This window comes from Drosophila miranda, chromosome XL, assembly GCF_003369915.1.
Source record: "Drosophila miranda strain MSH22 chromosome XL, D.miranda_PacBio2.1, whole genome shotgun sequence".
NCBI classification, from domain to species: domain Eukaryota; kingdom Metazoa; phylum Arthropoda; class Insecta; order Diptera; family Drosophilidae; genus Drosophila; species Drosophila miranda.
The window spans coordinates 9,265,368-9,289,237 of NC_046673.1; the positions used below are offsets into that span (position 1 = coordinate 9,265,368).

The 23,870-nt window shown below is 44.9% G+C and overlaps 2 protein-coding genes and 1 non-coding gene across 3 annotated transcripts; 1 reads left to right on the plus strand and 2 right to left on the minus strand.

The window, feature by feature from the left end:
- Nucleotides 1-2,195: 2,195 nt before the first annotated feature.
- Nucleotides 2,196-11,595, minus strand: LOC108164674 (putative metabolite transport protein HI_1104). The gene is made up of 3 exons (XM_017300527.2): nucleotides 11,131-11,595; nucleotides 2,996-4,356; nucleotides 2,196-2,911 (listed from the first exon to the last, which is right to left on the minus strand). Exons 2-3 carry the CDS (start codon nucleotides 4,329-4,331, stop codon nucleotides 2,619-2,621), a joined length of 1,629 nt encoding a protein of 542 aa, XP_017156016.1. The 5' UTR covers nucleotides 4,332-4,356; nucleotides 11,131-11,595; the 3' UTR covers nucleotides 2,196-2,618.
- Nucleotides 11,596-14,295: 2,700 nt separating this feature from the next.
- On the plus strand, nucleotides 14,296-14,368 carry Trnaf-gaa. Its single transcript has one exon. It is a non-coding gene; the product is annotated as a tRNA-Phe (tRNA).
- Nucleotides 14,369-14,882: 514 nt separating this feature from the next.
- LOC108164712 (60S ribosomal protein L17) lies at nucleotides 14,883-16,807 on the minus strand. The gene is made up of 3 exons (XM_017300589.2): nucleotides 16,710-16,807; nucleotides 16,359-16,449; nucleotides 14,883-15,561 (listed from the first exon to the last, which is right to left on the minus strand). The coding sequence occupies exons 2-3, from the start codon at nucleotides 16,437-16,439 to the stop codon at nucleotides 15,082-15,084; spliced, it is 561 nt and encodes a 186-aa protein (XP_017156078.1). The 5' UTR covers nucleotides 16,440-16,449; nucleotides 16,710-16,807; the 3' UTR covers nucleotides 14,883-15,081.
- Nucleotides 16,808-23,870: the final 7,063 nt, after the last annotated feature.

Below are 23,870 nucleotides of genomic sequence, written 5' to 3' on the forward strand. Positions count from 1 at the left end.
ATAGGCCAATCTGGCCCTTAGTTATCCGGATAGGGGGGGTGTATGAACCGTCGCGGGAGTGTTTAGGTGGTTTTAAAGTCCCCGAGAATCGAGGTGTTTTTAGCATAGGCCAGCAGTTCCTGTGGCGTCCTTTTGGAGGCATCTTCCAGTGATGCCAGCACTGGGGCGCCCAGGTATCTCCTCCTTGCCCTTGAGAGAGCCGGACAGTAGCAGATGAGATGTTCCAGGGTTTCGATAGCCCCAGGTTCATCACATTTCCTACAACTGTCTCTGTTGGTGATGCCTAGCTTAGCTGCATGTGCAGCAGCCAGACAGTGACCTGTAAGTATTCCCACTAGCAATCTACAGTCCTTTCGTGGTAGGTGCAGTAGGTAGTGGCTAAGTTTCTCGTTGCGTTCCTTGCACATTATCTTCGAGGTTCTGCAGGTGGTGGTACTGTTCCACCTGCTATCAGTCTGTGTTCTAGCCTGCTTCTCTAGATCGCATTGCAGCGTTCTAAGGGAGACAGGCACGTTCTCGGTTCTCCTATTCTCCAGCCCGACGCCTTCCTTAGCTAGTACGTCCGCCGCTTCGTTTCCTTCGATGCCCTGGTGGCTGGGAACCCAATAGATCCGCACTGTCTTTGTCGTGCTTAGGATGTCTAATGCCTCCCTGCTCACCAAGACACTTCTGGAACTGACCGCGGACGACTGCATGGATCTTATCGCCGCTTGGCTGTCGACGAATAGGTTGACCGCATCGTGTGCTCGTTCTGTTAGGAGAGCGACCTCCGCTGCTTTCGCGATGGCAAAAACTTCTGCCTGGAATATGCTGCATTGGTCCGGTAGCTTATACGACAGCCTTATCTCAGGGTCTGTACAGTATAGGCCCGCTCCTACTCCTCCGTCCATCTTGGAGCCGTCTGTGTATATATTGAGGTGCTCAGTTTGGTCCCTTCCAATTTTCCAGTCTTCAGGTCCCAAAGATGTGGTTGTTTTGACGTCAAGGCAAGTTTGGGGGGTCATGTAATCAGTTGATCTGGTCATGTCCCTGCCAATTGAACTGTGCCCGTATCCTTGTATCGATAGGTTTCCTGATGCTATAAGGCGTTGTGCTGCCTTTCCCGCAATCAGGCGAGCGTGAATGTCCAGGGGGTCGATTCCGAGTATAGTTTCGAGTGCTTTTGTTGGGGTTGACCTCAGCGCCCCTGTAATACAGAGCAGAGCCTGTCGCTGAGTCTTTTCCATAAGCTAATGGTATGTCCTCTTTTCAGTAGCCTGCCACCACACTAAGGCTCCATACAGCAGAGTTGGTCGCACCACCGAGATGTAGATCCAGTGCATTAGAGCAGGTGACAGGCCCCATGTGCTGCTGAGCATCTTCTTGGATGCATAAAGCGCAACGGTAGCCTTCTTCACCCTTTCCACTACATTGGGCCTCCATGCTAGCTTGCTGTCCAGTACTGTGCCTAGGTATTTCACCTGTGATTTTGGAGATAGCCTAGTTTGGTCAATTTTCGGGGGGGTCCATATCGGTACCTTGTACCTCTTGGTAAAGAGGATGATGTCCGTCTTGTCCGCGTTGATACTGAGTCCTGCCTCTTCCGCCCACTCACGTATCTCCCTGAGTGTACGTTCCATTATGGAGCTGAGGGTCGATGGACATACACCCGTAATAAGTATGCTTATGTCGTCTGCATAAGCTGTTATTTTTGGGGCCTTCCTTTCAAATCTCTTAATGAGGTCGTCGACCACCAAATTCCACAGTAGTGGCGACAGGACTCCATCTTGAGGTGTGCCTCTGTGTGCCCCCTTTACCATGGAAGCAGTGCCCCACTCCGATTGCACCCGTCTACAACTTAGGAGGTTTTTCATCCAGACGTTGATTGCAGGGTGTATGTAAGTATACATTCATTGCACATAAATAGTACATAACCTTCAGTACCAGTATCAGTACCAGTACCAGAGGTGGAAGTTGGCAACGCATACGAACTTAACCAGTGAAAACGAAAGAGCCAGCTGTGCCCCTATGAAGTCGCATTAGAGCCAAGTAGGAAAGTACATTGATAGTAAGTATTTTGAAAGCACATAGTACATACATATGTACATACATTTTCTCTGTATGCACTTGTATGTGCATATAAGTACTTATGTACATGCATACGTACATATTCGCGTTATTGAAGGGTAAGTAAGGATAAGTATACAAGGTAAGACTGCAAGATTTAACAAAACAGATTTTTATTGATAATGTACACTTCATTGTGGCCATCAAGTCATACATACACACACAATACATACATAAGTAAGTATACAAATGCCACGCTCGGCCAGCGCTCGTTCACACATTGGCGCTGGGAAGAGAGTAGGTGCGTGTGTGTGTTCGAGTGTGGGAGACCGAGAGACCGCTCTCCCTCTTAAAACTAAGTACGTTTAAACGAAATAAAGAATCAATAATAATAGTAATAATAGTTACAAAAAAAAACCACGCGCAATTGATCTTTCACTAACTCTATGTGGTGATCCCACTGTAGGACTTATATATGTACATAAGTCCAAAATAGAGATGATCTTCCGAAATTACATCTGCACGTACTTCTATAATGCACTGCACGTACTTCACATATGTAGGTATGTATTCTACAGTCTACTGCTCTCCGCACCGTTCTGGCGCGCCGGAGTCGATTGTGACTTGTCGTAGCCGTTGCCGCTGGACATCTGCAGGTGCTGCGGCAGCTGTGTGGGACGTCCGTTGGCGGAGGGCAGAGTCGCTTCGTCGACGGTGAACACGGAGTTGTCATGTCCGTGCATGTGGCGGGTGTTGAGCACAGCCTCCGGATGGATCTTCGAGGACGACTCGACCGAGGACTCTTGTCTTGCCGGCTCGGGCTTGCCCTCGAGCAAGAAGCAGGTTATGAAGAAAAGTATGGAGCCTGTAAAGGAATAGAGTAGGTGTTTAAAAATAAGAGGCACCGTCACCCTCACAGGTAAGATCACGAGTCAAAAAGTCAACTTACTAATGCCATAGAAGCCCGCGTAGAAGATCATGATCGAGCCACGATAGCCGAGCACCTTGGCAACGGGATCCACCAGAATGGGCAGATTACCGCCAATATTGTTCATCACAAACAGGAAGACGCCAATGGTCGAGGAGCGGACTCGGAGCGGGACAATTTCGACGACAATGGCAAAAACAATGCCAAACCACATTTCGGCGAAGAAGTAGCTCAGGCCGAGGGTGATCATGGCCCACAATGGGTCGAAGTAGACCGAACCAAAGGCCGGCAATGTGGCAATCAGCTGGCTTACAGCCAGCACAAAGGCGCGTGATCGGATTCCCATCTTGGCGACAATCTTGTCGGAAACAATGCCACCAACGACCACACCCACGCTGCCAATGCCAATGGTGACCCCGAACAGCCACCAGCCTAGATCCACATCGGGGAAGTACGTGTTGTAGTACAGGTCTGCGTTGTAGGCGAAGGTCATCCCTCCACAGTGACGGATGGAGGCGGCTATCATCAGCATGATCATAGCGGGATTCTTGATCACCTGCCACAGGCTGATCGGCTTGCCGCTGGCCGTCTGTCGATCGACCTCGCCAATAGACTTGCGCTCCGGCTCTCGCAGAGTAGTGCCCGTGAGTGCCGCCACGATCACCGCCAGCACTCCGGCACCCAGGTAGCATACACGCCAACCCAGATTCCAGAAGTTCGCTTTGGTGATGTAGCGACCCACGGGGAAGGCAATGCCGTATCCCCCGTAAATGCCCCAGTTGAAGATCGCCATGACCAGAGCGCGCTTGTCCTCGGGAAAGATGTCCGACATGATGCCAGTCGCCAGGGGATTGCAGCCAGACTCCCCGGCGGCCATCACCATACGCAGCAGCACCAGTTGCCAGTACTCCTTAACGGTGCCCTGAAGGATTATCGCGATGCCGAAGATCACCGTGCAGGCGGTCAGCATTTTGACGCGATTGTACTTGTCGGCCGCAAAGCCCATGAAGACACCCGCTATGGTGAAGATCAGAATGAAGGTGGGTCCGGCAAGGATCTGGTAATCGATGCCCAGACCATTGTAGTTCCACTCGCAGTACCCAGTGCCGTTGAAGTCGAGGTCGTGGCAGCTGCTCTCGTTGCCCACCGCAGAACACTGCATTGGCAGCTCGTGGCGGTTGAAGAGGGAACTGTTCTGTTGACAGGCATGATCGCCGTAGTCCAGCTCTATGGCCGTCTGCTTGGAGGTCACTCCGATGAGATAGTGGCCCAACTCGCCTAGGATATAGCCAACGGTGAGTATGCCCAGCACGTACGAGTTGTAAAAACCGCTTAGTTTCTCCAGAATGGGTATCATCTTCAGGCCGTTGTATGGAATATACCTGCAAGAGGAAAAGACAGGAAGATAATGTCGATCAGTTGCAGTTCCAAAATGTATTGCATACCCAGTGTGTATTGCAAGCCCATAGACATGACTATTTTAAAGAGTTTGAGGTATTGCATCGAACCGACCACAGACATTGATTTCTGACTTACAACAATGTAAACATAAACACATTCGTCTATCAAATTAGAATGGCTATTTGCCTCGACAGAATACAGTATTCATCGTTTTCAATCAAAGAAGATTGGCGAACGGAGACAGAAAATTACCATCAAGTGTCTCTGCATAATGACAAATATTCTGCGAGATCTTAATTAATTGCGACAGGTCACCTCTGTCTTTGATGCAGTACCCCAGCGTCGTGACTTGAATTTCGAAAGGTGTTTTGTGGCTCAATTCATCGCCATCTCTCGCACTGGAACGAAATTGAAGGCAAGTGCGCATGTCCAGTTGCTCCATTGGAAAAGTACTGCTAATTTGTGTATGGGGTCATGATGTAAGCCATGTCGGAAACTGGTAATCTTTTCGGATCTATCGATTCTACCACCTGTAGACCCCGTCCAGTCAGCAAGCAAAGTGCCTCCAACAATTTGCCGTCATATTTTTTCTTGGTTGTTTCTTCTCATTCTGGCAGGCAGCAAATTAATTTTTGGCAAACCTCCATTAACCAACCTCCACAACAATCATTGTATAGTGCCGATCCAAAGCTTTGAGAGTTTGGAGCTGTAGCTTGACTTTTCACAGCCACGGCAACATGCGTATACAAATTCCTTTAATCAATCAAGTTAATTTATTTTCGCTGTTTCTGTCTTTCTTCTTTGGGTCTTACAATTGCCAACCAGCGAACAGTCAGAGCCAGGGTCAGTCCCCACTCCCAAGAATGGCTTTTATCGCTCAGAACATTAGTGCGAGCTCCAGCGAACGAACTCCAGTGCCCATGGTAATAGTATACAACGGATATGCGGCCAAACAAAAGTCCCAAGAATGCGGATGTCTTGGCCAGGCCTGGGCTCTTGTCTCTTGGCCGGGCTATTGCATAGCTCATAGCTCGCTCTATTCACCATTTAAGCAGTGACTGACTGGTCTGCGCATTGTTTGATTGTTTTGGGGTGTAGAAGGGGGAGGATCGATTTATGCTCAAAATGCTTACAATGATGTGCCTTTGTGTCTTCATTTCCGAGTTCCCACTCTGCGTTCGACTCGTTCTCGTTTCGACGGTTATTTTGGCTTGAGCAGCCGAGTGCAATTTTCGTAATAATAGACATTGTAAAGCTACCCTGACCTTGTTTGTCATATGGGTAGGCTTGGCGTTGGCTCGATCCAAAGCGACATTTATCGAGCCATAAATAACGCAGATCTGGTATCGAGAGTTCTCATTCAGATTCGATTTTGGATGGTACTTTGATTGTTGTCGGCTTAGCCAAATTCCGAGACTTGGCCTTGACATTGGGCTTTTGTCAACATACAGACGATGAATAGTGTGTGTGTGAATGCGTCAACATATTATTTATATGATGGGGTTGGGACACACACTCCATGCCCCTCCAAGCCATTCTGTGGAAAAGCCTTGGCCCTGGATTGCATCCAAACCGTCCGTGCGTGCGTGTAAATCTCGTTTTCTACGAGCACATACATACATAAACATATTTCTAGTTCAAAGTCAAGGCGGCATACGCATCGAGACCAGACCAGACCAAAACCGGACATCGGACATTGGACATCGGACCACAGACGGGACTTCGGTTTGCTTTGCTTCGGTTCTTTCGCTTTCTTCGGCAAGGTCAGCGGTGTTGCGTTTCGTGTATCGTGTACTCGATACCCTGTGTGGGCGTTCGAAATCGAATATTGCATTCGGCTTGCAATTGAAGTGGAATTGTTTGAAGCATTAAACTGAAACTAAAGTGCATTTAATTAATGCCTCAGCCGCTACGCTACCCGCTCAGTGCCAAGTATTGATGCATTTTCAAATGGGTTTTACTGTACTTTGGAGGGCACTGCTGCGAGTGGAAAGCCGCGCGCGCAACTGACCTCACGCCCCACCTCATGCCACACGCAATGCAAAATTAGCCTCTCTGTTTGGGAGAATGTTGCAACGCTGATATGACAGCATCGACCCCTGTTCGCTTATGTTCGTGACAAGATTAGACCAAGAACAGGCCGCGACTGCAACCGCGACGGGAGACTGCGGTCAGGCTTGGCTGCTTGCACTCGACTCTCGAATCGAGTCGAAAACTGGACACGGACGTGACTAATGTGTGAATATCTGATAGTCAAGTCAAGCATGGCTATGTGGATGTGGGCGTGCCATGGGGGCCACAGCCATTCGTTATCTAAGAGAAATCTTTGGGGCGGGAATGAAATGGTCTAAATGGTCTAAAAGGTAACTTCAAGTACTTATATTCTCATTTGCTACCGGTAAACTTTCCAGCCCAGCTTCAGCTTTAGGTCTAGATTTTAATAGGCCTCTTAAATCGTCTATGAAAAGCACTTTAAACAGATGACAAGACAAATGGCTGGCACTCAAGCATGCCCATTCCAATACTACTCGGTACAATTGTATTAACTTGTCTAAAAATGCGGTTTAACAGCGCTTGCACTTGCACCCGCACTATCCCCGGTGTCGTGTCGGCTGTAACCGCTGTCAAGGTTAACTTGGCTTTTATGAATGTCTTATAGACAGAGAGTGGGAGGGAGGGGCGACAGCAGGCAGAGGCACTGGCACTGACACTGGCGTTGGCCAGATGGTGGCTTGGCATGCGGCTAGATTCTTTGACACTATTCATAATAAACTGTGAATAAATAATCTTAATTAAATGCCCAGACCAGACCGGGTCTGGACCAGGCAGGTGTCTCTATTCTTGATTCTCCTCCCATTTGCAATTAGCAGCCACTTAGCCACCGCTGTAGGCAAATATCTTTAGGGCCAATTAGGCTTGCGTGCCGCTGCAGCAGCAACAACAACAGCTGCCACTCGTTGCTGACCCTGGCACTTGTGGCACTCTTAAGATCGTTAAACACTATGAAACGCAACGCCACTTGTATTCCGATTACGTTACGGATTTTGATTTATGCATAACAAAGTTAAGCGGCTAATTGGGCTTCCAGATGGATGAAGATGAAGCCATCAGGTCGCTAAGTGCCGGCCATGTCACATGGTTTGTCTGCCCCCCTCCCGACCAACCATTATGGCCCAAGTGTTAACCACGGCTGACGCCGCCGCCCAAACATGTGCCGGATGTTTGTGTATATGTAGATCAAGCTTGCACAAGAAGAGAGCGAGAGACACTTAAAGACGACTTGTACAATGAGAGATGGTCAACAAAATCAAACACGAGAGATCAATCATGCACGTCATTGGGGGAAAGTAATCGCTGGGAAAAAACCATACCTACCCCAACAACCTTTAATATCTTAATTAATAATATCTCAATCATTGTAGGAAAGTACCAGCATCAAAGACTAAGGATAGCAACGATTCTAATTAGAAGGTCGATTGCGAGTGGACTGAGTATAGGATTTCATGCCTCATGTCTAAGGTCACCCTCATAAATGCACATTTTACAGTTGTGTACCTCTAGCTCAGTGTCGTTTTTACTTTTCTCGGAATTGAGGAAGTTTGTTCAAACGGCTACATCTCAGCCATTTATCCACAGATTTTATAAACGATACCTTAAAAGATGGCTTATTAATACAATTATAGAAAAAAAAAAAAATAAAAAGAAAATATAAAACCACAAGAACTAAGTTTTATTCGGTTTTTTCTGAGTTATTACAGTCTTTTTTGAATTCAAAAAATTATACATTTTTCATTTGAAAGCTATATTTCCCAGATGGTAAGCTGAAGCTTAAAATTTTTCGGATCCAATTAATAGCTACGTTTATCAGCTTTTCAGAATGACAAACCAGATGTAGGATACTTAAGTTATGTTAAAATAGAAGCACCAACTCTATAACTCTCTATTTCAATGAAAAAATAAAATCTATAAGGTTTGGTTTGTTGAGTAGAAATGCTGTTGCATGGTGTTATTTATATGAAGAATCAGAATAGTTTCGGGGAGTAGATCAGACAAGAACCATATTTTTTTTTTTTTTTTTTTTTTTTTTTTTATGACCAAAGATTAACTAGATGCATGCAAATAAATCGGTGCTTCGATTCAGCTCATCCAGGTGTCTCGCCCAACCAGATCTGAATGAATTACAAAGCGCTGCAGCTGAAGCAGCGTCAGGGGGTGTCCCGTATGCAAATATAAGATTGCGGTGCCCACGTAGTGACCGGCAACAGTTGCCCCACTAAGGGTATTGCTGTGTTGCTGTGTTGTATTGGAACTACTAATCCGGCATTTGCATAAATCAATACACTAGTCTTGGCTAGAACCGGGTGGACAGAATAGACCGGCTGACCATAGAAACAAACGCCATTCAGAGTGCAGTGGCAGCAACAACAAACGCTAATCATCGTCTTGGCAAATATACATATTATTGTGTCTCGGACATTCTGCTTTGCTTTTGTGTTGAGCACAGCTTTCGAGTGGGTTCTGAAAAACGACCGGGTGCCGGACGGCGGACTGTATAACCCGAATTACGGGTAATTACGTCGTCGCTGTCGCTTGTTCGACAAACGCAAATTGAGCAGAGCAGACGAGACGAATGGGGAGATCCGAATATAAAGATACAGATACCAGATGCAAGGATGAGATCTCATTATAACACACCTCGTACTGAGTCAGCGAGCAAATAATTATTTATATTTAATTGCTGGATAGAGTTCAGAACTGGAGTGCTTGGCACAGATCACAGAAGCCCTAGTCATAGATTGGGCAGAAAATTACTCACAAAAATACATACGAGTATGCAGTATGCCAAATGGATATGGCTATAGCGATGTATATCCGCCTTAAATCTTGGCCGTTAATTGGTTTTGTGGCATAATTAGAGTGGTCCAGCAATTAGACGTATCTCGAACTTGCTGTATTATCAATTAAAAGTATTTATAATAGTCAGCGACACCTGGCCAACCTTTCTAATTGCTCAACTATGGCTTGGGCTTGAGCTCGGGGTCTGATCGAACATCATTGAGATGAGATGACATTCCGTGGACCACAATGGACAACCTATATAAATATAAATGGACCTGCAGCTGCCGTTGCAGCTGATCCTCGGCAGAAGTCTAGTCTTCGATTAGAACCGGTGACAGGCAGATGCAAAAATAGCTTTGTCTGGCTGAACTTCTTATTAGACGGGTTTTGGATGATTTGATTTCCCCATCGGGAGAGAGATCGGTGTATGGCCTTCGCTTTGATTATTGAAATTAGAAAACACTCGCGGATAAATTATAGAAAAGGGAATGTTAATCAAAACCAGACACAGACAAACTTATGCAACTGCCTGTGCTCGTTCATTAGCAATTTGAACTTCTCCATTAAATATGTGTATATTGTATTTCTATATTTTAGCATTCCACGCGGATTGTGATCTTCGTGACTGCCCCCACAACAATATGACCTGCCCCACCCCTTGCTTGGCAAGGGGGCATCAAAAGACGCCCACCTGCAAATTATGAGGGACTTTGGGATCTCGCTTGATGTGGGAACACGATTCAGATTCGTTGTCGCTGTCGTTCGACTAAATTGAAATTGAAATTGAAACTCAAATTAAATGATTGTCAGATTCTTAGCTTAATAAATTCCTATTTAAATTGTGCCTTCAACGTTTTGAGATAATGCCAAATTTATACAACACGTTTGAAGAACAAATTGCTCCCTCGAAGCGATCGGAAGATTCATTAGCGGCAAACATCTTCGAGGGGGGTTTCACGTCTCTTCTCGTCTCATTCTATGTCTGATGTCTGATATCTGATCGATTTCGGTTTCGGTTTCTGATTTTTTGTTTTATTTGCTTCGAAACCCGAATTGCCGTTTGGCGGCTTTCCTTCCTGTTCGATTTCTCTGCAACGCTCTGATAAGATAGTCAAAACTTCAGAACTCATTAGGGCTGGTGGGGCATGGGCGTGAGCGTGCCACTTAGAGGAGGCATCTCTTCCCGTTGCCATTGCTCATTAGTGATTTGTTGACAGAGCGACCGAGCTGCGTCAATATTGAATACACAACTCAAATACAAACTTTTAATGGTTTAAGTTGTAGTGGAAGTGACTTGAGGTTGGGACTGTGGGGTTCAAGCTATTCACATATCTCTCGTACTCGCACTCGTACTCGAATAGTATGCGTATGTATGTGCATGGTATGTAAATACGTTTCGCATAACCAGAAGTCCAACTTATTGACTTTTTATTATTAACGAGGGGTGGAATCTGGACAGATGCCTAATCATTGTTTGCATTTAAGACTCGGTGATCGTTGGTGGTCGCTGCGGTGACAAATTCAATCAATGCTGAAAAGACTTTAGCACTTGAATAGCCATATACTTTGAATGCACTTCCTTTAGCTCCACTATTGTCACCAGGAAATCAAGGAAGCAGTGTGTCTCGACAAAAACGTTCCGAACTTTAAAGTTTTGACACTTGCATTTATGGAATCCCCCCAAAAACAGGGTACTCAATCCTTTTAAGGAGATTAACTTAGCTTTGGTTGTAATCTAACATGGATCTGATCTCTGATCCTTTCACATAATCCTCTAAGTTCTTTGATCTCCAAAGAGACCTTTCACACTATTTGTTTCATATATATTTTTCAGCTTTTTCTTGCTTCGATGCCACGGGAATAACCAAAGAGAAGGATCGATCGTCACACAAGTTTTCGAATACAATAACACTTACACTTGGATAAAGATACGGCTGCTCTTCCTCTTGTTCTGCGATCAATTTGACACTGACACACAAAAAATACTGTTCTGTGGAACTCGTGCACCACTCGATGGATTTAAATTAATTGCGAACAAACATGCGCGACAGCTAGCAATTGAACGGCAACAGACCGCAGGGCGTGTAATATTCCAATATCTTTCGATTTCACAGTTCTTTCAATTAGCCAAATGTAAGATAACGCGGCAGGAAAAATACACACGATGCGATGTGCGATGTGCACATGCACAGCCACCCACAGCAAAGAAAAAAATATATGTAAATATTGTACACTATTCCCTGTGTGGTCGTGATCCCGAGCGAGATGAGAACTGTACGGAGTAGTGCTGCAGATCGCTCGGAATGGGATTGTATTCGGTTTGTAAATTCTTTTTGGGCACGTCCAATGGGCTGCGTTTTGCAAACACAACTAAAACACGGCTAAGTTTCGCGTGGTTTAAAAAGGAAAACCCACCGCCCGAACGCCGAACACAAAAGTCAGGCCCGAAGAAGCCAAACGATCGCTTTGCGATCAAGCAGTAGAGCCGTCAGAGACGCAGTCGCAGCAGCAGCCGAGAGAGCACGCAGCCGCCTCGTGTGGGCGCCGCTCTTTCTCACTCTCATTGTTATTTCTGCTTAGAGTATCCGAGAATCGAATGCTGCGGTAACCTTTCTCCGTCCGCGCCTTGTGGCCTGGCCAAAAATAGGATTCCGATCGGCCAGATCGAACAAAGGACTAATTAATACTCCAAAAATCGAGGGGAATTTTTTCGGGCCGTGCCTCCTTTTTCAGGTATACGCTTGCTCATGGCGGCGCATTTGAACTGCTTGCTTTGTCTGCATCGTGCAGGTGCCTGATGCAGCTGACACTGCTTGTCATCAGTCGATCCCAGCAGTGTCAAAAATGAGCGGCTTCCATCATCCACGGCCCAAGGTAGCACCAAAAGACTTAAAATCATCGATTTTTGTATTGTCTTTTCTCTCTAAATTGTGGTAAACAAGCGACTCATCCGCGAGAGAGAAAACCAGTTGGCAGAGAAAACCAGTTGGAAAATCCACGCATAATCTCAGCCCGAGTCTAGTGGGCTTCCCCCTCTACCTCTACCTCTTGCCGCTCTTCGCTCTCCCAAGATCTCATCATGTTGGGTATGGATGATGACGGTGACGGCCACGGTGATGGGAATGTGGATGTAAATGATGAGTGGTGTTTGTCTGTGCCTTGTTCTGCTTGATCCCAGGCGAACCGAACCAAAAACCAACTGCTTGGACGGATGCTTTCGCAGAATTCATAAAAATCAAGAGGCTTGGGCGACTTTGAGGGCCGAAGCTTTAAATACACTTGCCTAGTTTTATATCTCTGATATAATTAATTATATAGCTTTGTTGGCAGATCTTTCCTATGGCAAGAGCATACATAATATGTTTGTTGGAAGATATCTAGGGATGGATAAATGCCGGACATGTAAGCTCTGAAACAATTAAATATGTGTGTGGACATGTTTATACACTTGATAGACTTTGGACTACCTTTTGAGAGGGTATCACAAGATGCAAAATCAAGTTTCCAGTCCAGGTCTGGGAGGTTGGTTCTAAGCCTGCAATTGGACGGGGATCTTTTTTTGTTTTTGTCCGATCTCTGCAGTTGCCACTATTATTATCAAAGAAAGTCATGCAGCCAGTCATGTGCGTGTCGTAAATCGGTGCACGCTGATAGAAGGGTGGAGGAGGCACCCCGTTTCCAGCTGACTCACGGGTCGCAGCTTCCCCTCGCAACCAGTTTCAGTGGTGGTTTTTTTTCGCCGCTCAGAAGTTGTTGTTTCTGTCCGCCGCAGGTGTTGGTCTTTGGGTATTTTTTTTTCCTTCATTTTTTGCTGCTGCTAATTTGCCGAGATGTGGTCTTGGACACCGGCGCGCATGTGACGTCAGTGGAGAACTGGCCAGCGCTATGTGGTATTGGAGCTACTATGGGGAGTGTCAAGTACGAGCTTAGCTGTTGTGGGTGGGTGGGTGCTTGGGCGTCGGTGTTTTGTATCGTTTGTGTTTGCTTTTGTTTTTTCTTGGATATTCTTTTCAGTTCTTTTCGGTCTTGCTTGAACGCCCGCGAGCCACGGGCCGCGAGCTGTGAGTCGCTGCTTTCAAGGCAGCATTCGGTTGGTAGCTCCAGTTAAGTGTTTTTTGTTTTGTTTTTTGTTAGAACCGGATCCTTGACTGATGTGGACTCTAAGACAGCGACAGCGACAGCGACAGCGACAGCGACAGCGACAGCGACAGCGACAGCGACGACGACGGTGACACGAGCACGTGTGCAGTTTTGTGGAATGCCCCACCAGCGCCTGCGGAGGAAGAGCAGTTCCCCGACACTTGACCTCCAGGGATGCGCATGCGCATGCGCCGCCTGGTGCCGTTTGGGTATCTTCCGTTGGAGATCGGTTAGCCGGGCATGCGCGGAAAATAAAAACACCTGCAATTATGCATGAATCATGAATAAATTTAATGGACCCGCACAAACAAAGAGTGCTCTAAAAATACATACATGATACGATATACTCGTATTGAAATCACGAAGTTACAACAATAAATTTTTCATTTCTTTTCTTGTTGCTGGCAGCCAAAGAACTCGGTTTTTCGCAACATGGCGAAGTGAAGGAGTTGGTCGGCTGAGGTATCCACGACCGGTTTTTGTGGTCAAGGAACCGAATCGGCAAGGTCCAGTACTCAGTACCGCCCCTTCACGGCGTTCCTTCCATTATTTTTTTTGGTTTTTTTTTTTTGGCCATCCGAGTTTTACCTTGGTCGATTAGCACCAGAAATTTTACGGTCATGTCCAGAACGAACACGCTAATAAATGACTAACAGAAAAGGGACAATGCGGTTAGTGTCCAGTGAACTGAATGGCTTTAATCTCAACTCCGCTTAATTAAAATCCATTGAACCCAGGCGATCAAAACCGCAATCCCCTGAGATGCGTCCACTAAAGGCCTTGGAGAGAGGAGTGCTTCCTAGAAAAAGAAAATCATTCCATAATTCATATATAAACAATAGCTTAAGATCCCATATAGTTATTTGTATCTGATTTTGGGAATGCATATCATATCCCAATACCTCCCCCAACCTGCCCTTTGGTCCGCATCCTCTGCATGTGCCGAAATAGCTCAGTTGGGAGAGCGTTAGACTGAAGATCTAAAGGTCCCCGGTTCAATCCCGGGTTTCGGCATTCAAAACACTTTTTTGGTTCGCTTTCATACAGCAGTTCAATATTCATCTAGCTTTCCTAGACCATCATTTACATAAGTCGCGCATTTATGAGGTTTTGCTGTTAACTAAATGATTTTCAAGTTTTTGGTTCAAGCCCGCAAAGAGCTTTTATAAGCTTTCTCCGGTGGCGCCATCTCCAAAACAGTGCTGCCAGACTGTACGAAATCGAAGCGTCACGCACAGAGCTGATATCACTGCATCAAATTCAAATTTCAAGACATGTGGTCCATTTATTGACGAGAAATAAATTTCGTATTTCCACTAGATATCAAGCACAATCTAAACGGCAAGACAGGTAGCATGAGACACAGCAACAAATTGGGTTCATTAGCCAAAAACTAATCGCTAAGAAGCGATCTGAGGATCCCTACATCTCGAGTCCAAGTCATGTAGTACAAAAATGTTTACTTTATTGCGTTAGCACGCTCTCCTAGCCTAGAACAAATAAAGTGTTGAGGTAAAAGCCAAACGCATCACATTTCAAAGTTAGCAAGTCAACCGCTTGCCTTGTATTATCTATCATCCTTATCGCACCGGCGGCCACATCCTCCACAACATTAATATACACACACGGTCGCACATTTAACTTTCATTAAGTTATATTAATAAAAAAAAGGATGAAATTGTTTTCAATTGTTGACACCGGCTTGGGCGGCTAGCCCAGAACACATTTTATTCAGAACGCAACATCTTCTCCTTCTGGCGCTGGAGCTTCTTCTTGGAGAGCTTCTTCTTAGCGGGCTCATCATCGACGGCCTTTGAGACGACCTCCTCCTTCTCGGTAAGAATGACCTCAACGTGGCACGGCGATGACATGTAGGGATTGATGCGACCATGGGCACGGTATGTGCGGCGACGCAGGCACTGGGCGCGGTTCACCTGGATGTGGTGGACAACCATGCGATCGGCATCGAGTCCCTTGCAGTCAGCATTGGCCTCAGCGTTGCGCAGCAACTGCAGCAGGAATTCCGCAGACTTCTTGGGCCAGCGACCCTGTGTGGTCTTCCACTGCTTGGCCTGGGCGCAACGTCCAACGCCGCCATTGAAGCGACGGAAGGGCACACACTCCTTCTGGTCGATCACAGCCTTCAGGAAACGCTGGGCACGACGCAGGGGCATGCGCTTGATGGCCTGAGCAGTCTCATGTGTATTCTGTGGACAAAATTTGCGGCATTAGTAATATTAAAAACACTTTATAGGCTAAAGGCTAGCATTGAGTCACATTCTTCCAGCCAAGTGAAGATTTGTGCCAGAGTTCAGGTAGAGACGCGAGCATTGAGAGCCAGCACGCCGCTGTTTTAGCAATGGTTGGATTTTACTTTGGGCACAACTATTTTGATGGTCGCATGTGAGGCAACCACTGTATGTAGTCGTTGTGCCCGCCAGCGGGGTAACAGAATTCGTGTCAGAATAACAGGCTAAAGGTCATATCCTTCCAAAAAGATGGGAAGAGAGTAACAAAAGAGCTCCACAGAAGACAAGACCCCAGGTGCTGCTCATTCACATTCTTTCAGTCAAGTGAGGATTTGTGCCAGAGTTCAGGTAGAGACGCGAGCATTGAGAGCCAGCACGCCGCTGTTTTAGCAATGGTTGGATTTTACTTTGGGCACAACTATTTTGATGGTCGCATGTGAGGCAACCACTGTATGTAGTCGTTGTGCCCGCCAGGGAAGTAACATAAGAGGATTTAAAGGGGTAACCGTCAGTAAATAGACGTCAGCGTACTGAGGATTTCTAGAGATGTAGACAAGGTTTTAGAAGAGCGCGTCATGGATGGAGACTGCACTCAGCTGATGAACTTGTCCAGCAGATTACTCTAGCAACAATGCAAAAGCGAGATGCTGCTGGCGGGCGAGCATTCACTGATTTTAGTTGCATATATACATAACCACACTGCCGTCTCTCAACAATAACAACTAGGCAAAAGCGGCGTCTCGGGGTATGCTCACCTTGAAATGCACACGTAGATTGGGTCCGCGCGCCTTGCACGACTTGGTGACGTTGTCTGACTCACGGGAGTAGCGGCCCATTGTTCAATATCTGCAATATATAGCAAATACCAAAATTAGTTAAGACACAAACACTTCAACCAACAAAAAAATTTGTAATGCACAGAACAAAAATAAAACACAAGTTTCGCCAGCGAATTTTCGGCCAATGCAATTGAGTATTGTGTGAAATTTTGTGCGCAATGAGTAGCGCCATTCATTCGCTTGGCAATTCTGCGCCTTTTACGAAACAAACTTTTTACATGCCGGCGATGTTTATAAATTTAATCAAGCCACGAAAAATATCAGTACCTCCTTGGTTGGTGAACGAAACCGGAAAAGAACTTTTGTAGCGGGTTTATCGATAAGATATACGGTCCGACCCTCGGAAATATACCGAAATATACAGGCTCATTTTAAAAATATACCATATATATACTGACGAGTTCAAGTTCCATTTTACTTATTCCTCGTTTTTGATCTTCCGTTGAATAATGCTGGCACACTAAAACCCTTAGTTGCGCCCACATCATTTTAGGCCGTTGATGAATTAATTGTCTTCAAGATTGGCTAGTTTTAGTCCTTGTTGGTGAACGAAACCGGAAAAGAACTTTTGTCGCAGGTTTATCGATAAGATATACGGTCCGACCATCAGAAATATACCGAAATATACCGTCTCATTAAAAAAATATACCGTAAAAATACTGACGAATTCAAGTTCCATTTTACATATTCCTCGTTTTTGATATTCCGTCGAATATTCAATTTACCCGTTCGATTTCTACTTGGCTGGCTTATTTTAAACACTTGCATTTATTGGATTTTGTCTAAAAAAAAGGTTTAGGCAAAAAAAGTTCTGTCACGTCAATTTTGTTGGTTTTTGTTGCTTGCTAATTTTCTATAAAGATTATTGAAATTTAAAATAAGGTTTAAATTTAAAAATTTTCGCATTTTACATAGTAACTAATTGGTAACTACACATTTACTACATATCAGCAACATATGTATTCCAAGCTTCGAAAACTAAGTAATAATGGGTTTTTCTCGTATTGACATGTTTTCGGGCTAAACCTCGGTTGAAAATTTACAACTGCGGTCAACAGTTTTTTACGCGTGAATTTATTGCGGATTTATTGCCTGTTGACCGCAACTTTGAATTTACATTTAAACTGACCGGGCTCGTGATCGCCGCAAGACAGCTGTTCCCTGCTATATCGATTATGAACCACAGCGCACATAGGGTTGGGAATTTTCCGATAGGCACGCAGCTGGTCGTGGGCGTTTCATAGTAGCGAGTAGTAGCTTCGCAGCGAGCATGCCTTCATGCGCGCCCTTTCCGTTGGAGTTTGAAAAACGATTTGTGCTGCCAGCGGCCTGGGAGATAGAACTCTCGCTGGTTTATTTCCTTCCGCAGGCCAGCCATAGAATGTTGCTAGTATGTTTTGCGCGCATTCACTTGCATAAATTGCTTACGAGTGTCCACTTGGTTGGGCCATCAAAAACGTTATTCATTTAAACTGATTTCATTGTAGCGCACTCGTTTAGTTGCTTCCCCACATTTTCTTTATTACAATTCAGTCGTTTTGATCTCCGCGTACTTATACTTACAATGCAAATTAATTGAATTATTTCAATTTACTAGCCAGCATTCACTTCATATGATTTTATATTACTTTCCCTTCATTTTTGTTCTTTTCTTTTCTTTGTGGTTTGCCGTTTTCGACTGCCGCTCAAATGATTATCATACACAAGCGACCCCACAACTGACTGAGAGAATCCAGACAGGCCAGACCCATAAACATACAAATGATGCCCACATTTCCCCTATTTCGAACTGAATCATTCAGATACAGCCTCAAATCCAGTACCAGTACCAGTACCAGATCCACTCCCATTCCCATTCCCGGACCTCAGATTCGTTAGTGAATACATATAGTATGCTTGATATCAAGCATCTTCTATTAAAGATCCCTGTACTTGATCAAATTCACAAAAATTCAGCAACATCAACGAAGAGCACTTGAACAGAATAATGCAGTAAATGCTGTGGCTACCATAAATCTGAGCAAAGTTCTGGTATTGTTTTTGATGGTCCCGAGCTCTTGAGCTTGAGTCCAAGCTGGTCATGTCAAGTCGGCATCGGCATAGGGATCGGTTTCGGCTTCGGTTTCGGCTTCGGCTTCGGCTTCGACCGAGCACCCATACACACAGCCCACCACCCACCCACCCATCCATAAAGCCACCAGAAAGCACCTAACGTCGCCAACTGAGACAAATCTAATTTACATGATCGCTCGCATTATCGTCCATTGTATTATAATCATCTGCGACGACGTCGACATCGACCTCTGCTGCCGTCCCCAGAGCATTGTTGTAGTAGTTTTTTTTGATGTTATTGTTGTTGTTGCTGGCGGTGGGGCGAGTTCAGTGGTTGGCGCTTCCTAAGTGGATGACACTCAAGCTCATTGAGCGCTCCATTGTAGGGGGATGGCATGGGATTGGATGAGATGGGAATGAGAATGGGTATGGGGGGGTGGGCCTAAGGGATGTTGCCGGGGCCAGAGATGAGGCAGTGAGCGTGAGCTGGCAACGCTACTCTGCTCTGCCTCAGTCACAGTCACAGCCACAGCCACAGCCACAGCCACAGCCTCTGTGCTGCACCTAGCCTGGCTGTGGCAGCAGAAGCATTGTACAACTACAACAACAACAACAACATTAGCAACAGCAACAGCACGAGTAATAACAATAGCAACAAAGGCAGCACGGAGAGCTCGCACAGAGAACCAAACAATGCGAAATATCTGAATTTCGTTCGTTCTCAGTTTTAAAGTTCAAGCCGCGACATTAACACACGAAATCTGTGATTATCCGACACCGAAAAGAAAGCCTGTATCTGAATCTGAATCTGAATCTCAATCTCAACTCGAAATCCAATACCAAATGCGATTATTTAGCCACCTCGATTCGAATTGTTATAAAATTTAGCTGTCTCCACGTTCTCCAAGCGATCCGAACTCGTATTGGTTTCCATATCCCATTCAACGCATGCCAATCCGAAACGTTTCTAGAGCGTGAACCAATCAATACAAATGCACTTCAGCTAAACAAATTCACATATAAATAAACAAAACACAAAAAGAGAGAAGAACGAACAAAAGCCAACAGAAAATCGACAGGCAATCGGAAAAACTAACAACAAAATAAAACCTAAACTAAAGCATCTGGCAAGATACGCAGATATTACGAGCATAAACATATTACCAGCGCGAAAATCACCAACAAATTGTTTCAATTGGAAGATCAACGGATTAAAGTGTTCTTTACCCACACAGAGAATCAGACAGCACGAATCAAAACAAGTATCTTAAGAATTCCAGCTTCGACGGGAAGATCTCAAGGAACCCTGTTGTTAATGATAGTAGATCCCAATCACAGCGCCACACCGGTCCGAGTACGAGTGCGATTACGATTACGTGTACGAGTGTAGACCCCAAAGTAAGGCACGGCTCCCCATAATCATCTTACACATTTCGAATGCGGAACAGGCTACGGGGGAGGGGGGGCGTCGTTCGATTGTTTATGGATAGGGCGGGCGGCGAAGACCCATTTAAGATGCAAGCGTTACTGGGAAAAACCTATAGAGGGTAAGGAGACGTGAGGAGGTGGCCGGTCCAGTCCGGCCAGTCGATTGGCCCAATATTAACATACAATTTGATTGATAGATCATTTCATATTCAGCTCGGAAAATAACACAAATAAATGTTGTGTGCCTGGTTTTGTTTACTCGAAAATTTGCATTTAAATTGTGGGAATATTTGCAGTTTGCTGTTGTTCCTCTTTGTATTGACATGTTAATTAAAATTGGAACAATCCATAAATAGGTGCTAGGGGGTGGTGTCATAGAAGTGCCCCCGGGGGCACGTGTCGGGGCAGGAGTACTTCAGGATAACTTCCACAGTGACCCACAATCAGTGGCAGTATACGAGTACATACATATGTATGTATGATCTTGCCTCGCCCTAGGCCGAACACGGCGTCATCCAATGTCAACGTCAGTCTTGGACAGCCTCGAGAGAGTGCGAGTACGAGATATGTATATTTTTATCCCAGTCTCAGTATTGTCTGGTGCGGTCTGGTTGTGGCTATAATCTGAAAATTTCCAGACCGAACAGGTCTCGTCCACCTTGCTCTGTCTCTCACAGAAGGAGAGAAATTTTCTGGGCGCTGAGAGAAAATTTTCTCAACCCCATTTGACCTCCCATCAGCACATACTCGTAGATATATGTACATATGTAAAATACATGTACATGTAGTACATAGTACATAGGGGACCCAGAGAGAGACGAGAAGGACGTATATCCGATACAACTAAATATAATTTCCTAAAGATGCTGCGTCACCAATTTGGCAAAGAAAATGATTCAAATATAGACCAAAAATGACACTTGTTGGGGGGTGCTTGGAAACCGATTCCGTAGCTCCAAAGATGATCTATTTTAGACCCACTCTCTGACGCAGTTGATGGTTGGGCTGATGCTGATTCAGTACAACCGGTTTAACCGGTTGCAACGGGAACACTGTATTGGAAATGGCTTCGACCAGAGGTCTGCCAATATCATATAGGAATATTTTGGATGCCATATGTATGTAGAAGGAGCCCTCGCCACTGTAGGGGATCTGTACAGCCGAAAGGCGACTACACATTTTCCACGCGTGAACACAAATGAAATAAACATAAACAAAAAAGAGCACATATGTATATATGTACATATATATACTCGTATATATACTCGTATTAGGTGATCGGAATAACAAGCGGATTCACTCAGTGCGTGTCCAAAATAAACAAGATTTAATCAGTTTTTCCACTCTCATTTTCGAAAGATTTCTCTTTCTAGTACCCCTATGTTTCCGCTATGTAGAAACGGTTCGATTGTACAAAATGTTCATGTTTTGGGGGCCATGAGGATTCACGTGTTTTGTTTGGCTTATATTGGCCTTGTTTTGCAACAAATTGGGCGAAACGTGCCGATGTTTTCAAAAACGAAAGAACGGAAAGAAATATGTAATATCCAGAGATGGCCATAATCAGATAGACGATGCTCAGACGCTTGAGAATTTGCTGCCGTTCTCTCATTCGTACTGTACCACTTTGGAACATGATAATTAACGTTCATTGAATATTTCATTCTACACTCAGTTGTTTTCGTTTCAGGGTTCTCAGCGCCGACCAATCCTTAACCAATGCCAGAAATATTAATATCAATCAATAAAGAGCTAAGAAAATCACCAGGGAGAAGGCCCAGCCAAAGCCAAAGCCAAAGCCGAAGCAATAAGTAATCCACGAGACCAGAATCAATTGCTAAACATTTGAATGGAAGCAATATTGCAGCTCAACCCGTACCAAAATCAGAGGGAACAATCGAGAACGGTGCACCTGCAACTGCAACTAAAACTGCACTGCCACTGTTACCGCTACAGCAAGCAGTGCGTCAAGGAGAGGTAAGTTCTCCCAAACGTAACGGAAACAGGACATGGCCATGACCATGGGTACTTCTTTGAAGGGAAAAATGTTTTTTTTTGTTTAACAATTAAACGAGTCTTCATGTTTCCTATCGAGGTACACGTGCCTTGACAATAAGATACCCTGAGATAACTCAGTACCAGTATTTATGTTTTGGCAGGACGGCTAGGTACTTATCATGTGGAGCGAGAGCTACCACTCTAGACACAAATTCAACCCCTAACTGCTAAGCCCCGCTGGAAGAGAGTCTCAGTCAAGCTGTGAAACTTATTCTCTTTTATTTGATAAAACTTTCATCAAGATATTAAGGGGCACATTAAACATTGCATTGAACCAACGAATCAACACCAAAATCATCTCGAGGGATATGTCTTTATTATTTTCCGTCTTCCGTCTTCGCCATGACTCTTCGACTAGCGTATAAACTGTTCGTATTCGGCTCTCTTTCTTTCATCATCGAACACCTAATTGGCCATTCAATCGTTTCTAATTATTGGTAGTAATTGCCCTTGATTTGCCGTTTTACCCAAATTATACATATAATATGAATAAATGTATTCATATCCATAGTACAAGCTTACAAGTAGTATTCCGAGTACCTGCATATGTGGAACTGTTGTGGCCACGCCCCAGGGTAATTAAACAAGTTAAGTTAAACACTTGTGCTTGTGGCGCTGTCTTTTTATGACAGTTAAACAGTAACTGAAATAAACTGAACCAAACAGAACAGAAATAATAATTTAATCAAAATATTTACACCCAGATAAGACAAGTGAAACGTGGCACTTGCCAAGGGTTTTGCGGCTGATGATGTGATGAGGAAGAAGTTGAAATGTCAGTCAACATTGGGGGCTGTAAGCACTTGCACTAATTCGCAATTGTTTATTTGCGACTTGGGTAATAAGGAAATGCCAAAAAGGGAGGACAGTTGTTCGCAAATGGCATTTCAAAGCCATTCGAAAAGATTCAATTGGGAGAACTCTTATCGAGGATCCTAATATATAGATTTCTACCCAAAACAAATATCTTGGGGTAGGTTTCCACCCCAACCCCAACCCCAAAGGCATTTTGTACTCAAAATAAAACGCATCAAGATGCTGCTCGCAATAATGACTCGTATTTATTTATTTATTTGTTTTTTGTATTGTGTGGGCCTTGCCTTCGTTCTTTTTGGGGGGCGTCGCGTCGGCTCGAACCGATTCGAATTGGTTTGAATCAGCGGAAAGTTCTTTGATTCGGATACAGATACAGATACATACATATGTACGTGCGCAGATGTAGATACACGAATACAGTGAATGCTGGCAGTACAGGTACAGCGAATCGAGCGAAACAAAGCAGATCAGAGAACTACAGACCACATCGGAGCAAGGCAACTGTTTTAATTGTGCAATTAGCTGCATAATTGCAATGCTCTGAATGGCGGATAACCGCGGGCGGTATCCAACGATGCGAAGGTTCATCTAGTGCTCACAAGTGCTCCAAGGTGGATGGGATGCACGTAATCAGAACGGGAGGCCCTTTTCCATGGTGACCCCGACACGCCTGTTTGGAAAACCCTTCAACCCAATCTTCTTTCTCTCTAGATTCTAATCTAAGTCCTTTCCCCTAGTGGTTTGTTTATCAAATGTTTATCAATTAAGGGGAAAAGCCCCTGCAGTGCTATCAGCCTGAGACCCTCATTTGTTTCCATTTCCACCTTTATGGGCCCTTCGCTGCCACTGGCTCGTGTTTCGAGGCTTGTTAATCACGTACTTATCAGACTATTTTATGTATCAAACGACAGTAGCACCGGTAGTGACAGTTGCCCTAAGCTAGGTACACAGCAGTGAGAAGAATCAAGTTGCAAAAGTTTTAAATCAAATTTCCAACTACCAGAATTACCTGCATGCATTATCCGGGAGACACTCAGACAACAAAACCCTAACAAAACAAAAGCAAAAACAGAA

What these genes read in the sequence shown, in the direction of transcription:
- LOC108164674 (XM_017300527.2), bottom strand. Translation starts at nt 4,331, where the DNA reads ATGATACCCATTCTGGAGAAACTAAGCGGTTTTTACAACTCGTACGTG. An exon ending in CGCGGGCTTCTATGGCATTA is followed by an intron (nt 2,912 to 2,995) that starts GTAAGTTGACTT and finishes ATTCCTTTACAG; the next exon opens with GCTCCATACTTTTCTTCATA.
- LOC108164712 (XM_017300589.2), bottom strand. Translation starts at nt 16,439, where the DNA reads ATGGGCCGCTACTCCCGTGAGTCAGACAACGTCACCAAGTCGTGCAAG. An exon ending in ATCTACGTGTGCATTTCAAG is followed by an intron (nt 15,562 to 16,358) that starts GTGAGCATACCC and finishes TTTTGTCCACAG; the next exon opens with AATACACATGAGACTGCTCA.